Source organism: Porites lutea, chromosome 11 (assembly GCF_958299795.1).
Source record: "Porites lutea chromosome 11, jaPorLute2.1, whole genome shotgun sequence".
Classification (NCBI taxonomy): Eukaryota; Metazoa; Cnidaria; class Anthozoa; order Scleractinia; family Poritidae; genus Porites; species Porites lutea.
Genome location: NC_133211.1, coordinates 17,091,040 through 17,104,652, shown reverse-complemented (window position 1 = coordinate 17,104,652; position 13,613 = coordinate 17,091,040). Strand labels below are relative to the sequence as shown.

At 38.2% G+C, this 13,613-nt stretch overlaps 1 protein-coding gene across 1 annotated transcript in view; it reads left to right on the top strand.

The window, feature by feature from the left end:
* Positions 1-13,613, top strand: part of LOC140953280 (probable ATP-dependent RNA helicase DDX60) — a 65,405-nt gene that overhangs the window by 23,399 nt on the left and 28,393 nt on the right. The window contains exons 5-17 of the mRNA XM_073402778.1: positions 302-471; positions 985-1,382; positions 2,370-2,468; positions 3,170-3,298; positions 3,938-4,090; positions 4,542-4,704; positions 6,813-6,950; positions 7,291-7,405; positions 8,104-8,219; positions 8,416-8,594; positions 9,117-9,165; positions 10,488-10,682; positions 11,443-11,651. Coding sequence (XP_073258879.1) covers positions 302-471; positions 985-1,382; positions 2,370-2,468; positions 3,170-3,298; positions 3,938-4,090; positions 4,542-4,704; positions 6,813-6,950; positions 7,291-7,405; positions 8,104-8,219; positions 8,416-8,594; positions 9,117-9,165; positions 10,488-10,682; positions 11,443-11,651 — 2,113 coding nt within the window. The remainder of the gene's footprint in view (positions 1-301; positions 472-984; positions 1,383-2,369; positions 2,469-3,169; positions 3,299-3,937; positions 4,091-4,541; positions 4,705-6,812; positions 6,951-7,290; positions 7,406-8,103; positions 8,220-8,415; positions 8,595-9,116; positions 9,166-10,487; positions 10,683-11,442; positions 11,652-13,613) is intronic.

Here is a 13,613-nt window from a genome sequence, read left to right as displayed (position 1 = left end):
TAGTTTAAGTCATATTTAAAAAATCGAACGCAAATATGTTCTGTTAGTGTTTTACTTTCCAAAACCTGCTCGCTCCAATGTGGTATCCTTCAGTGGATTAAATTGCGTCCTCTATTATTTTTGGAAGGGAATTTGAGCGCGAGACCGCGCTCGAGGGAGAAGGGAAGAGGGAACCTTTCTTCCTTACGCGCCCGAAATCCCCTCGCCCTTCCCTTTCGAACGTCTGCCACGCATGTACATGCTAAGTTTACTAAAAATCGAACGTCCACAGTTTCATCGTTATCTTTTGTTCCCCAATTAGTTATATAAACATCCTGACGGACTTTGTAGACGCGGAGATTTTCTTGATCGATGGTGACTCGCTACTTCTTGAACTTCTTGGAGAACAGACCTTGGATTGGAGTAATGGAGGACAATTTCTGCACCTCACATATCTTCTTGAACGTTTCTTGCAACACTTTACGAATAAAGGTTAGTTCACCGGCTCTATCAGTCTTCCTTTGTTATTTTTGTGATTTGAACACCATACTTGTTGAACAAATCTGGCCTTTTTCAATGACGCCAATACTCTCTAAGACAGCTGAGGCGCCGTTCGGATCGGCTTCAACTAGAATATCCGTCGTGGAGAGGTATCCATATTATAAATATCTCAAGAATATTACTGTAAACCCTTTATGTTATGTCAAGGGTGAAACATCAATTTCTTCGGAACAATTATCAATACATCGTAAAGAGAAAAGGTGATAATAATTGATTAAATGATTACCAAAGGAATATGCTTTGATCTTTTATCAAATTATCCGCTCAACTAATTCCTTACGAAAATGAATGAAGACCAGTGTGGAGAATTTTATGTGGTTTCTATGGGCCTTAGGTGTTCAGAGAGTTGGAGTTGCTGTATTTCTAGCAACGCGAGGTTTAAACGTGCCAGTAGCACAACAAATCGTCTGATACTTTTTCTTTGAAAATGTTTGACTATTGTAGGTGGAGTGTTCCACGTCGTCTTCTTTAAGGATATGGAGATTATCTGGAGCAGCCAGCCATCTATGTTGTTAGCTCGCCAAGCCCTTATGCTACACCTTCAGAACAATACAAGTTTCACTGTTGTGACTTCAATCGATAACTACTGGGAAAAGCAATGGAAAGATTATGTAGAAGACAAATTCCCAGCCTTTCTGTTGCTAACCGACGTAGAAAACATTCCATGGAAAATTAAGCAGGACAAGCAAAAAGCTGTGAAGTTCTTCTTCCGAAGCCTTCTTTGCCATGCCCTCGGTCAGGGATTAAACTGTGTGTTTATTTCGGGAATCGAGATGACAGCAACAAAGGTTATGGGATTCTACACACAGTCGATATCGATTCATAAATTTTTCTTTCGAAAGGTAAGCCCCACAATTATACAAAAACAATTGGAAATTGTTGTAAAGAGTAAAATCACTTCTGTCGTTTCTTCAAATTGTCTTGAACATCATATAGAAAGCCAACTGCTTCTTATCATTCACACCGCAAACCATCCGGGTGAAAATCTCACTCGGGCATAAAGGCAACAATTAAATTGGCCTTGCTTTTTAAGGGAAGACCCAAAATCAGCTGAAAAGTCCAAAAATTGTAAAAAAAATTCTATCGACTCTAAAGTCGACAATCATATTTTCTAAAGCGTTCCGAACGGATTGACCCGAACCGTTTGATCAGTTTTCCAATCGGATTTTCCGGTTTTGAAAAGCACAAAGCCCCGGTCACCCCTTGCAGGTTGAAACTAAAGCAACTTCGTTTATACCACCTTATTTTGAGCTCACCATCCACCTAAAGGGCACGTACGAACTTATTTGTGTGCAGCTTCCTTGCGCACGTGAATGAAGGGACCTGCGAGCAAGCTCTCTAAGGGCTTAGGTGTGGAAGGGAAAGGAGAGTGTGTTCGCAGGCTGTAAAAACGGATATTTTCGTCAACAGTCTCCGTGTAGATAAGTTGGTAACCAGGGGTTAGTTTAATAAATCTTCTACAATCCAAGTGTAATGTGTAGGCATGGTTGTTTTAGATTCTGAAAACGGCAATAGCTACACTTGTAAATTACACTTGTAAAAGTTTTATTAAATTGACCCCTGATCAATACGTTTTGTTTGGACAGCGTAACTTCAATGAAATCTGGTCAGTGGGTGCAGCATAAAGCTTCTAGAAGCTCAAGGTTTTGTTTTTTGTTTTAGCTATAACTCATTTTAGCCTAGCATCTGTTAAAAGTAAGTAAAACCTGGTTCAGTGGAAAATGCGAAACTATAAACTGCCCTTGATGTGCCTGACGACAGAAAAACATGTAAATGGCTGCTCAGAGTCAGGTTCAGAGTGTGGTAACATGTTAATTTTCTTCCATTAGGTTCAAAAGTCGATATACAAAACCTGGAATTCTCTTGCGACATGCTTTAAACACGAAGCACCTTTAGACTACCTCGAGTGCAACGATTCTGTTAGCCAGGTAAAACAAAATTTTTGATTAATACAGGTGTGGATAATAGCCCGCCGTCCGCAACGCAGGTGACCGCCGCTGCTTATATGGGGTCAGTAAAGTATAATTAGTATAGGTAATAGCATGATCTGTAGTGATATTTGGCATAAATACCACGAGTGATATTTCGAAATTGTTATACGTAATTTCACGAGCCGGTAGGCGAGTAAAATTTGAGACAATTTTGAAATATCACAAGTGGTATTTAGGCCAAACATCACGTACAAATCGTGCTGTTATTTGTTTATACTACTACCTACAAAAGGTTTGTAATTTTTCACATGTGGGTATTTCAAATTAAGCTGAAATTCCACTGCTCTAAGCCAATCAAATTGCAGAAATTTCTGTTTTAGTAGTATAAAGGGGAATATAGTCTTAAGGTGACTCTGTAACATTTAAATGCATTTTTTTATCACACTGCTCGTTGCGTTTTATTTCATGCTTTTTCAGGTGTTCTGTTGCTCAAAATTACAGTACATTTTATTTCATTACACTGCATTGTATTTTACTGCATAACATTATATTTTATCGCCATACAATGAACTGTGTTTAAATGTTTTTCTCTTAACTCCATCACATGCGTTGTGTGGTGGTTTGTGTTTGTATTGTTACCATCATTGATCAAAATGTAAAACGTGATCAAAAATTCATTTTTGAACTTCCATTTTCAGACTGACCTAAAAGAAAAAGTAAAGACTCTGCTTCAGGCTAAGCCACATGGAGGATGCCGTGAGCTGATTACTGCCCTCGCTTGTGAGAGAATGTTATGTAAATTTCTTAAAGACCCTAACATAACGAAGGTACGTCTTAGTAGGAAACAGGTTGTAATTGGTGACAAAATAAGAATCTATGCCTTTCGCTCCCTTTTCTATTTCGGCTTTGAAGTGAAATAATGGTTAAAATTCCCCCAACGACGCACATCTTTAAGCGTTGAAATTATTGAGCAACCAGGTTAAATACAATGAATTGACAACTCACAACTCACTTTGACTCTAGCAACTCATTATTTCCGCATTGGTGTCGAAACATCGCGATCAGTCACTTTCACTGACAGTCCTATTCTGGACTACACTCACCTGAACAATCATACAGTCAACCGATTCGCCACGTCAGTAACTGGAAGTAAACTGGGCCGTTTTAACTTTCGCAGAGGCCTCTGGGATCGTTACTGGGATGGGCCAATTTCTTTCCTTTCCCAAGTAACAATCCCAGAAATCTTTGCAAAAGTTAAGTCGGCCCAGCTTTCTTCTCCTTTCTAAAGATTTTTTTCAAATATTACGTAAAAGGAGATCGGTAATTAAGACTAATGAAACTAATCCCTTAGAGAAAATTTTATAAGCCATTTATTCCTGTTGCGTGGCAACGTACGAGGCAATGCAAATGTCAAGGCCTCAGCTGGCCTCTATGTATGTTATGTAACTGCTTAATTCTGTCAACAGGAAACAATCAAAGCTACAGAAGACAGGGTCAAGCTTTTTCTCCTTCACTCGGTTCTGCTTAAGAAATTGCCTTTGAAGTACAGAGTGCAAGAAGTAAACAACTTGGATCTGTTCTACAAAATAAATGACACTCAAGTAAATTTTTTTGACAAGGTTAGGGAATAGCAAATTGTTTGAGTGTTTTGGCCTTTTGACTTTAACTACATCCTTATCATAGTTAAAATCGTTTTTTAGATTTTCTGTGTGTCCAAAGACGGGCGAATTTTTGTTCATTTATTTATTTACTTATTTAATTCATTTATTAGTATTATGGTCAAAAATCACCCTTAAACTTTTGCTCGATTTCTCAGCGTTAATTTCATTGTACAAAATTGCTTTGGCAGAGTTCCCCATGTCTAATATAAGTGGAAAAATGGCGTCAAGGTTTTAAAATACTTTAAAATGAAGATGTCACGGCTTTAAAAGACGCTGTAGAAAACCTAAACACACGAAATAGCGTAATTTTTTTAAGCAAGCATTCTTACAGGTATTTTGTCGAAAAATATAGACAATTATGAACTAAGCCACAATATATGTAATATATTTATATATTTATTCATTTCAGTTTTGTAGTAACCTGTGGACGTGTTTGAAGGTGATACAGGACGAATACCCGTCCATGACAAGCCATTCACTAGACATGACTTCAGTTGCCGATCTGATGGACGGTCGACTTGTTCTTACTCTTTTTTCCTTGGCTTTGGAACAAAGATCACTGGGATTACAAGGTTGGAGTAGCGTCATATTACAAGCAGTTTTTACCCTTATCAATTATCAGCGGGGCATTATTTTGTTCTAGCTTTTCCCAATTTAAGTGAGTGCGTTCTTCTTGTTTTGGGTGGTAAGGGAGAGGAAAAAGAGAAGTTGTTTATTAGAGGAAATAAGTAAGAAATGTGTTTACCCCAAATTTTGTTACAGAATGAAGTACTGTTAACATGATTCCCTACAAATTTTTCGCAAGGTTTCGGAGTTGGAAGGGCTTTTCTGAATCTTTTAGGCGATTGACGACTTAAAACTGTCGAATTAAACCAACCGTAATATAATAATAACGTAAAACATTGCATAGGGCATACACAGCAGCTCTATGCTCTTTACACTTTATTAAAGAAAAATAAAATATTTAAATAAAACTTATTCTTGAAAGCGATATTAAATATATGTCTTAAGCTTTGACTTAAAAGTTGGCAGATTGTCACTAGATCTAATATCATCAGGTAACTTATTCCACAGCTCAGGGGCGGAGATGGCGAAAGCCCTAGCAGCATAGGTTCATGTAATAACAAGCACGATCCAAATGTAGAGTAGAAGATGATCGAAGCATACGCGCAAGACAAAATGGAGTTAAGAGCTCTTTGATGTAGGACGGCGATAGGTTGTGGAGGCCTTTGAAGGTTAAAAGAAGAATTTTAAATTTAATGCGTTCAGCAGTGGGGAACCAATGAAGATCCTTCAATATTGGTGTTACGTGATCGAATGTTGAAGAAGATGTCACAAAGAGCGCAGCAGCATTCTCAACAGACCGTAGTTTCCGCTGTAGATGTTTAGAGATGCCATAAAGCAAAGAATTACAGAAATCTAACTTCGAGGAGAGAAAGGCATGGACGAGGAACTCAATGGTCTTGGGAGATAAATACTTTCTGATGCGAGCAACGTTCCGAAGTTGATAGAAAGCTGACTTAGAGACTGGGGTAACCTGAGGTGCTATAGAAAGGGTAAAGTCAAAAATAGCACCAGTGTCTCTGACGTGTTGGGAGGGCTGGACGAGATCAGCACTAAAACGAAGTGGAATAAAAGACGTCTGAGGACTGTCATAAAAACAAATCAGTTCCGTCTTATCTTTGTTTGATTTAAGCTTGTTAGCAGTCATCCATAAATCTATGTCACTTAGGCACTTTTCGATTGTACTCATGGTACAGTGCAATCCCAAGTCTCCCAAGTTACAGGAGAAAAAAAGCATAGAACTGGGTGTCGTAGGTGTAAAGATGGAAAGCCATATTGTGACGTCGCAGAATGTCAGCCACAGGTGATGTGTAGAAAAGGTAGAGGACTGGGGCCAACACAGAGCCTTGAGGTACGCCGCAAATCAATTCCTGAGATGAAGATTTATCCGGGTCGATGCATAACAACTGAGAACGTTGAGAAAGTTTGGACTTGAACCACTTCAAAGCTTTACCAAAATTGCATACTTAGATTGGAGTCTACTGAGTAATATATTATGGTCGACAGTGTCAAAAGCGGTCGATAAGTCGAGTAGTAGCAGAACCACACAACAACGGTTGTCAACAGAACGTAATAAGTCGTTATGGACACGGAGAAGAGCTGTCTCACAAATGTGAAAGCGTTTGTACGCATTTAGTCCAAATTGCGGTAAAATTATGCTTAACGTGTTTTTTTTGTTTCACTTCTCGTCATGAAAGGCACATCGACTTATAAAAAAGGCGTAACTAGGCTCGAGGATTTAACCACGCAGACTGTGAAAACCTTGCATGGTTCAGGCGTTCCAAACGAGTCCGCGTGAAAGTGGAACCGTACCGTTCAAAACTTACACACTTTGCTGTTCTAAAACTTGAGCGGTTCCGCGGGTCCCATGTAAAAAATAAGGCGGGTCCGTGCAAGTTTCTAACTCATTCAAAATTGCCCTGACCCGTGTAAAAGTTGTCTGAGTTTTTTAGGGGAGGTAAAAAGAATAAGCTGTTTTATATCTCTCCGTTGAAAGTAAAAGAAACAAAACAAAACTAATGGAACAGAGGCCACAAAAAAAGGCTTGTCAAAAAATTTACATTAGCTCAGTTATGTTGGTTGATTGATGTTGAAATGTCAAATTCATTTGTTTCAGCCTCTAGTTTGCCTGGCGATATTTCCAAAACAGTAGAAGCTGCATGGAGTAAAGTATTCGTTGCCGTGAATTCTGATGCCCTTGGGGCTCAATTTTTCCCCATATTTTCTGAGAATGAGGAGAGCTTTCGTCCATCAGGTGAGAAAAAGGATAAAATATGGCAAATAAACGAAACAGGTATCTAACGTATATGACATACACCTCGCATGGGTTTCCAGACACGAGACACGCAAAAATGCAGTTTCCTAGCTTGCGTTGTGTCATGACACTTTGGTATTATACCTTGAAATCCCCTTCTCTGGTGTAGTACCCTCTTTACTGGAAACCAAAATATATGTTATTTAAAGCAAATAAAAATCAAAAATTAGAAGAGATACGATAAGATATATTTACTTGAAGAAAACTAATTTTTGGTAGAGTTTCTTCCAAGTACACCTTCTCATAGCGATTATTATTATTATTGCTGTTTATATACCAGGAAGAAGTTCAGAGTTTGACTCCAAAGTGAAGCTAAGACGTCTTCTTGAGGTTAAAAGTGTTCTTGTAGAGGAGTACGCAGGGGATGTTCGGACCAAAATTAACGACCTGGCTGAGTAAGTCGGTGGAATATCTAGGGACACGCGCTAACATCTTTTTTATTATCATCTTTTTAACAATGCCAAATTGATCAGTAAATTAAGTTGACATCTGTTTTCAGCCGAAATGTTTTACTGTTTCTTCTTCGCCAAAGCGGCGTGCGCTAGGGCAGTTTACGTTTTTGAGCATAACAGCCTAAAAATAGTTAGCCCAAGCAAACACTCGCATTTTTGTTTTAAATTAAGATGGGAGCAGCGAAAATTTGACAAAAAAACGTTTTTCGGTTTATGGGTTATAAGCTTTGTTGCTTTTGACTGTTATAGGAGGTTTAAATGTCGTCTTCTTTTCAGTTTTGAGTAAATCACAAAGAGCCGCCTAAACCAGGAGCATCAGCTCCTCATTCTTTCTCGGTCATTGGCTCGATTCCTGTTGGGACTACTCAGATGTTTTCTTCCGAGCCGCCTGTGTCACTGACTGAAAAAAAAATCTTTCTCCTTTATTCACCATTCACCATCTCATCTTTATCATTGCGCATAAGCACTTATTGACATTCTGGTCCTAGCAGTATGAAGGACGTTTATATCACATGAACCTAATTTAATGGCCTAAGCTTCACGAGTCTCCTTTAGCTTAGAGTATCTGGAATAGCATCACCAGAAGGTCATACTTTCGACCCCTCTCGGACCTCACTAACTTCTCATTTATCTCTTAAAAGAATTGAAGACCAGGAGGAAATATTTCGTATTGGTCGGGAATTTGATGAGCGTTATCATTGGCATACCCGAAAGCCTCTCACTGATGACTACGACAGGACAAGGGAAGACATAAAAGGTGAAGAGATAATAAGAAAAGTCCAAAGCAAACGGATCTAGGTTGCTTACGGTTTAAGGAGGAGAGAAATATATGTAAGGGAAAGATTAAATGTAAACCAGAACTGGATGGGCTAAAATATTGCCCGAGTCGAAATATTTATTAAAATAGGGGATGATAAGAAAATTATTACTTTGCGATGCCATTTCACCCCCAGAGAAACCTCCAAAGAACCCGAATAGAAGACGTCGGTACTACAACGACAAGCAGAAGTATGTTCGATTTCTTCGCTTTTATGGTAATTCCCTTGAAGGAGGTATTGATCGGGCAAAAGTAATTACTGTCACAGAGAACAGCGAGAAGAAAAAGAAAGGGAAAGATAAAACACGCAAGGTGGTAAGTAACACGGTTTCAGTTTAGGAAAAGAGTTCCTCATGATGATGTTTACTTTATGCAGATTTAGCAAGAACGTGAAAGAACTCGGAAACAGGGGCCTAAACGCGACTTCCCGCGTTCAATTTGCTGCTCTACCATTATAATGGTCAAGTCGGTTGCGCCGTCACTGTACGTTCTTTTTGCCAAATCTGTTTTATAACTGGACCTAAAGGAGGCATGCAATCGATGAACACCATTACCATTGTCATTACTATTCCTAACGTCATTGCTCATTGTCATTATCATTCAAGTCATTCTCATCCCAATCACCACTATCACATCACTAAAAAAACGTTTTTTCACCTCAAATTAGGGCTAACTTAACAGCTAAGTCACGTCAACCAACAGCCGTACTGAGAAGATTGCTATTGCGGTGGAACTCAGTCAGTATTTTTTTTACCCTCGAAACTAATGCTTGATAAGTTCACTGAAAATCTGAGTATAATTCTGTTATATGTACTCATTTACTTCAATCTTTTACAGAGCAAAACGCAATTACAGTTAATAGAGAAAAACAAACAGAGGCGTAAAGGTAAATAAATAATAACAACTTAATTAATATGTGTCTGAGCGGTTTACAAAGTGAAATTAAAATATATAAAACAATGGTATCGTTACAATTCGCACAAAATTACATGAATTGAATTAACCTTATATGATTGTCACAACCCGCAAATACCACAGGCTTATCGCGGCGGGCAGTGACAACAATTTATAAAAAGCCTAGACATAGTTATAAGTAAAAGTGTCTAAATAAATAAATAAATAAATAAAATTCAAGAATAATTAACTAGTTGAATGAAGCACACACCAATTTACTGGCTTAATTACAGATAGTTATTTAAACAGGAAGACATTATTGTAGACCGCGCGTTCTTTGAAGAAGAGTTGCTGTATCGATATAATTATCCTCAGCGGCGAGGATTTTCAGAACTGCATTATGGATTTTTCCTTGAATTGCAACAGAATTCGGCTTAATGTTTAATCTAGAACTGAGGTTTAACATAGGAATTTCCAGCAGAAGCTGACTTTGTGTTGTATGAATGTATTTGTCTGGGACAAGTGAATACGTCTCAAAGGTTTTCCGGTGTAAAATCGTTCGAAACATCATGAGGACGGAGACTGTTCTAAAGAAGAGTAGCTTTAATTTGTCGGTAGAATATTAGATGTAACACAAAAAAAGGAGGGAGGGAATGGATAAGGCGTATGACATGGTTTCTACAGCAATAAAATCTTGTGTAAATATGTTTTATAGCCTCACCCCAGGCTATAAGGCCATAAGACAAATGCGGGAAGATTAAAGATCTTTAAGGTTGAGTAGAGTACTCTGGGCACAAACGGCCTCGGTTTCGCAATGACGCCAATGGTTTTACTGATTTTAGTAGCAACTAGTCAATATGAGGTTTCCATGTGAGGTGACTGTCAATCAAGACTCCAATATCTCTCATATTCTTTCTGTTCTAGATAAGTGGAAGAAGGTTTGTGACAAGTGCAATTTTTTAAGCGATTGTCAATTGGCATTTCTTTAAAAGGGTGTGGTTTAGAGAGGGCGAATAGATATATCCAGAATGATCAACATTACTGATATCGTGCCTCTATCAACCACTGCATTATAACAAATTGATACACTCTGGGATCCAATCGCGCATATATAACTGCTGCACTATATATTGCAGTCAATATTTCCTCACAGATGATGTCGTTGAGAGTGGGAAATAAATTCCACACGTGGGTTTATTTTGTGTCAATATCATAGTTTATTTCTCAATGCGATTTTCATTTATTTCTGCGATCATTTTTGTTTGCTTTCTTTTAAACATTTTTTCTTTCCATAAACTTTCTCTGATTTAAAAGACGAGGAAATGAAGAAGGAGCAAGACAAATGGTGTAACACCTTTAAAAACATTGAGCCACTTTTGAATAAACAAGACTACGAAAATGCGCTGGAGCTGATGAATGAATTTTTGAAAAACACCTCATTCCCACAAGTTCGTTTACCAGCTTTGATGGTTAAAGCGAAATGTTGCTTCGGTGCTTGGCGACAAAAACGTAAGTTATTCAAAGTTGGTAGACTAAGTAGAAATGATTTCAAAATTTAATTTCCGGTGAACTTCCATATCGTCTTGTGTGTGACATTATCTTTTTAAAATTACAATTTGCAACAGGGTATTCCTCGTAAACGAACGCCGTGAATTTTCTATAATATACGGATTGTATTAAACGTCGGAAGAGTTGACGATAAATCGCTACGACACGACGCGAGTACAGGTTGCAGCCATGACTCGTTTCGGGTGTACGAAAGACTTAACGCTGCTAACCTGTTGCAGCGACTTGTCGCTTAGCTCGGTATCACCGTATCCTGACCTTTAACATCAGTTGTTTCAATACCCTGTTTTGCTTCGCTGACTTAACAAAAGTGAAGAATGATTTAATATATCTGGTTATTTTTCCACTGCATCATGCATCTACTGGGGTGATGGAACTGGCGCAATCGGCCATCAACACAACAGCGCGATTAGTAACATATGAAACCTTACTTTTATATATTGACAAGAGGGCTCTTGATTTTGAGCAGCTTGAAAGCTGTTAAAAAGACTAGCCTTCCTTACAATATAAGGTTTAAAAACTCCGGCCTTTCCCATTTTCTGCTTTTGCGTCTCAAGATGGAGAATTCTATCCGCGAAAACTTGAAATGTTCCCTTCAATTATCAATGGGTTTTTGGTAACAATGCTAAAAAAAACTTAGCATTGTTACCAAGCAGCGACAGAACTATCATTATTATGAAAGATGACTCTAAATACGTTCCAGGATTTGGCGAGCCCAGCACAGATGACATGAAGTATCCAGTCCTTCTTATGGATGTTGCCCAGAAAATAGTGAAAGAAGAGGAAAAAGAAGGAAACGGAAGTCTTCTTACGGAAAAGCAGAAGAAGAAACTTTCCAGATACATTCAGAAACTAGGATTTGAAAACATTGCTTCGACGTTTTATGATTCAAATGCAGGCAGCAGAGAACAGGTAGTTAATTTCGATTGGGTAGTTTCTCTTAATGTATAACCTTTATTATATCATTCAAAATATTTCGCCGTTTCTAATTGGCTCCAATACCCCGGCTAATTCTTGATAACCAACTGGCGCTTACCGTATTTGGAAGATGCGAGCAATATACCATTGATTCGATGGTATAAATTATGTTATTAAAAACTGAATCATTGGATACTGCAATTCTAGAGCTCTGATTGGCTTAGCCGTCATGATATATGAGCCATTATACCATGCTCTCCAAATATGTTAACTTTACGCGTCTACTCATAAGTTAAAAGCAAGCTGAAAATCTGCTGTGTTTTTACAAATAAAGTCGCGAAGAATTCTCGATATTTTGATGGCGTTTTTTAATAAAACAATTGGTAATGGATTAAACAAACAATTATTCCACTAACGCTATCTCATATCCAACGCGCACTCGTGGAATAGTTATCAAATATACCATCTATCAACCTCGTTTCCAGGCGTGGCAGCGTAGCTGTTTATTCCTGAGTGAACTGAAAAAGAAAATGGCGTCCACAGCTATCGGAAGAAAAAAATAGCTGAGTTTCTAACTAACTGAACGGGAGAAATGCAAGAATACGCAAAATGTTATCTGCATTCTGAGGAAGGGAAAACTTCATCTGCTTATATCCCGAAACCATTCCGAGAAATAGGCGAAAGTTTTGAGGAAAGTTTACGAGAAGGCAAACTTGTTAAGAACTTAGAAATATTTTGAATGAGAACTAAAACAATTACTGAATTCGGCTTTGGTATGATGTGTTCAAACACGAGAATAATATAATGAATATACAAAGGTACCAAAGTATTGGTAATTAGTCAAAGGAGGTACAGTATTCCCCACTTTAGAGACTAGAAGGAAGTTTGGCTGGCTGAACTTTCGCAAAGTATTTTGAGACTGACTGGACTGACTTACTGGCGACAGGGGAAAAAATAGCCAATAGCTGACAGCCGCGTCCTCATTTACAACCCCAGAAGTCCCTGTGATAGTTAACTCGGCCAAGTTTCCTTCTCAAATAAGACATTACTTTTTATTATATACACACCAATGAAATACCAGGTGAGCTTTCGCGCGAAAACATGATATCTTCACACGTGAAAATAACATGTTATTTTCAAATGTGAAAATATCACCGTTGCTATGACTACATAATAAATCGCGCCTTTCGCAGGAAAAAACTGTTTCAGTGAAATGGTTTGTTATTTCATTGGTGTTTATATAATAAATAGAACATTACATGGCCGCTTGGAGATACGAAATTTCTCTTCTCGTGTTGAAAATATTTCACTCGTTCGCTGCCCTCACTCGTAAAATATTTTTCAACACTCGAAGAGAAATTTCGTATCTCCACGCGGCCATGTAACATCCTCTAGTTATTAAATTTTCAACCTCGGATGATGCATTTCTAGCATTCTGATTGACTCAATCAATCTCGGTTATCAGCTCATATACCTTAATTTGATCTTATATGGAAAACAAAAAAATTTCTCTCGGAGAGCGGCGGAAAAAAGTAAATTTCGCGAGCTTTCTACTGACGAAACAACAGGAAAAAAACAGAAAATGCAATACAGACAGCGACAAAAAAGCCACAAACTTTGGCCTGAAATTATTTCATTGTACTCCGAAGTTTCGTTACAAATTTAAAGAAATTATAAGCTTAACTTTTCCGTACGTCGAACTGATTATGTAACAACAAAAGTTTTCAGAATGGCTTACAAGTCCTTGCAGGAGTAAGCTTTCAAAACCATTAGCAGACGTTTTTGCGTGTTTGAAGAGCTTTTACACCTCTTAACACTTTCGCAAGTCCATAACGGAACATAACGGGCCTCAAGTGAATCCTACAACGAGCGGCTTTTTATTGAACAACAACAACAAGCCCGAACCCTACGACGATTTCTTTGCCGAAAAGCGCACAAGAAGAAACGTCGCCTGTT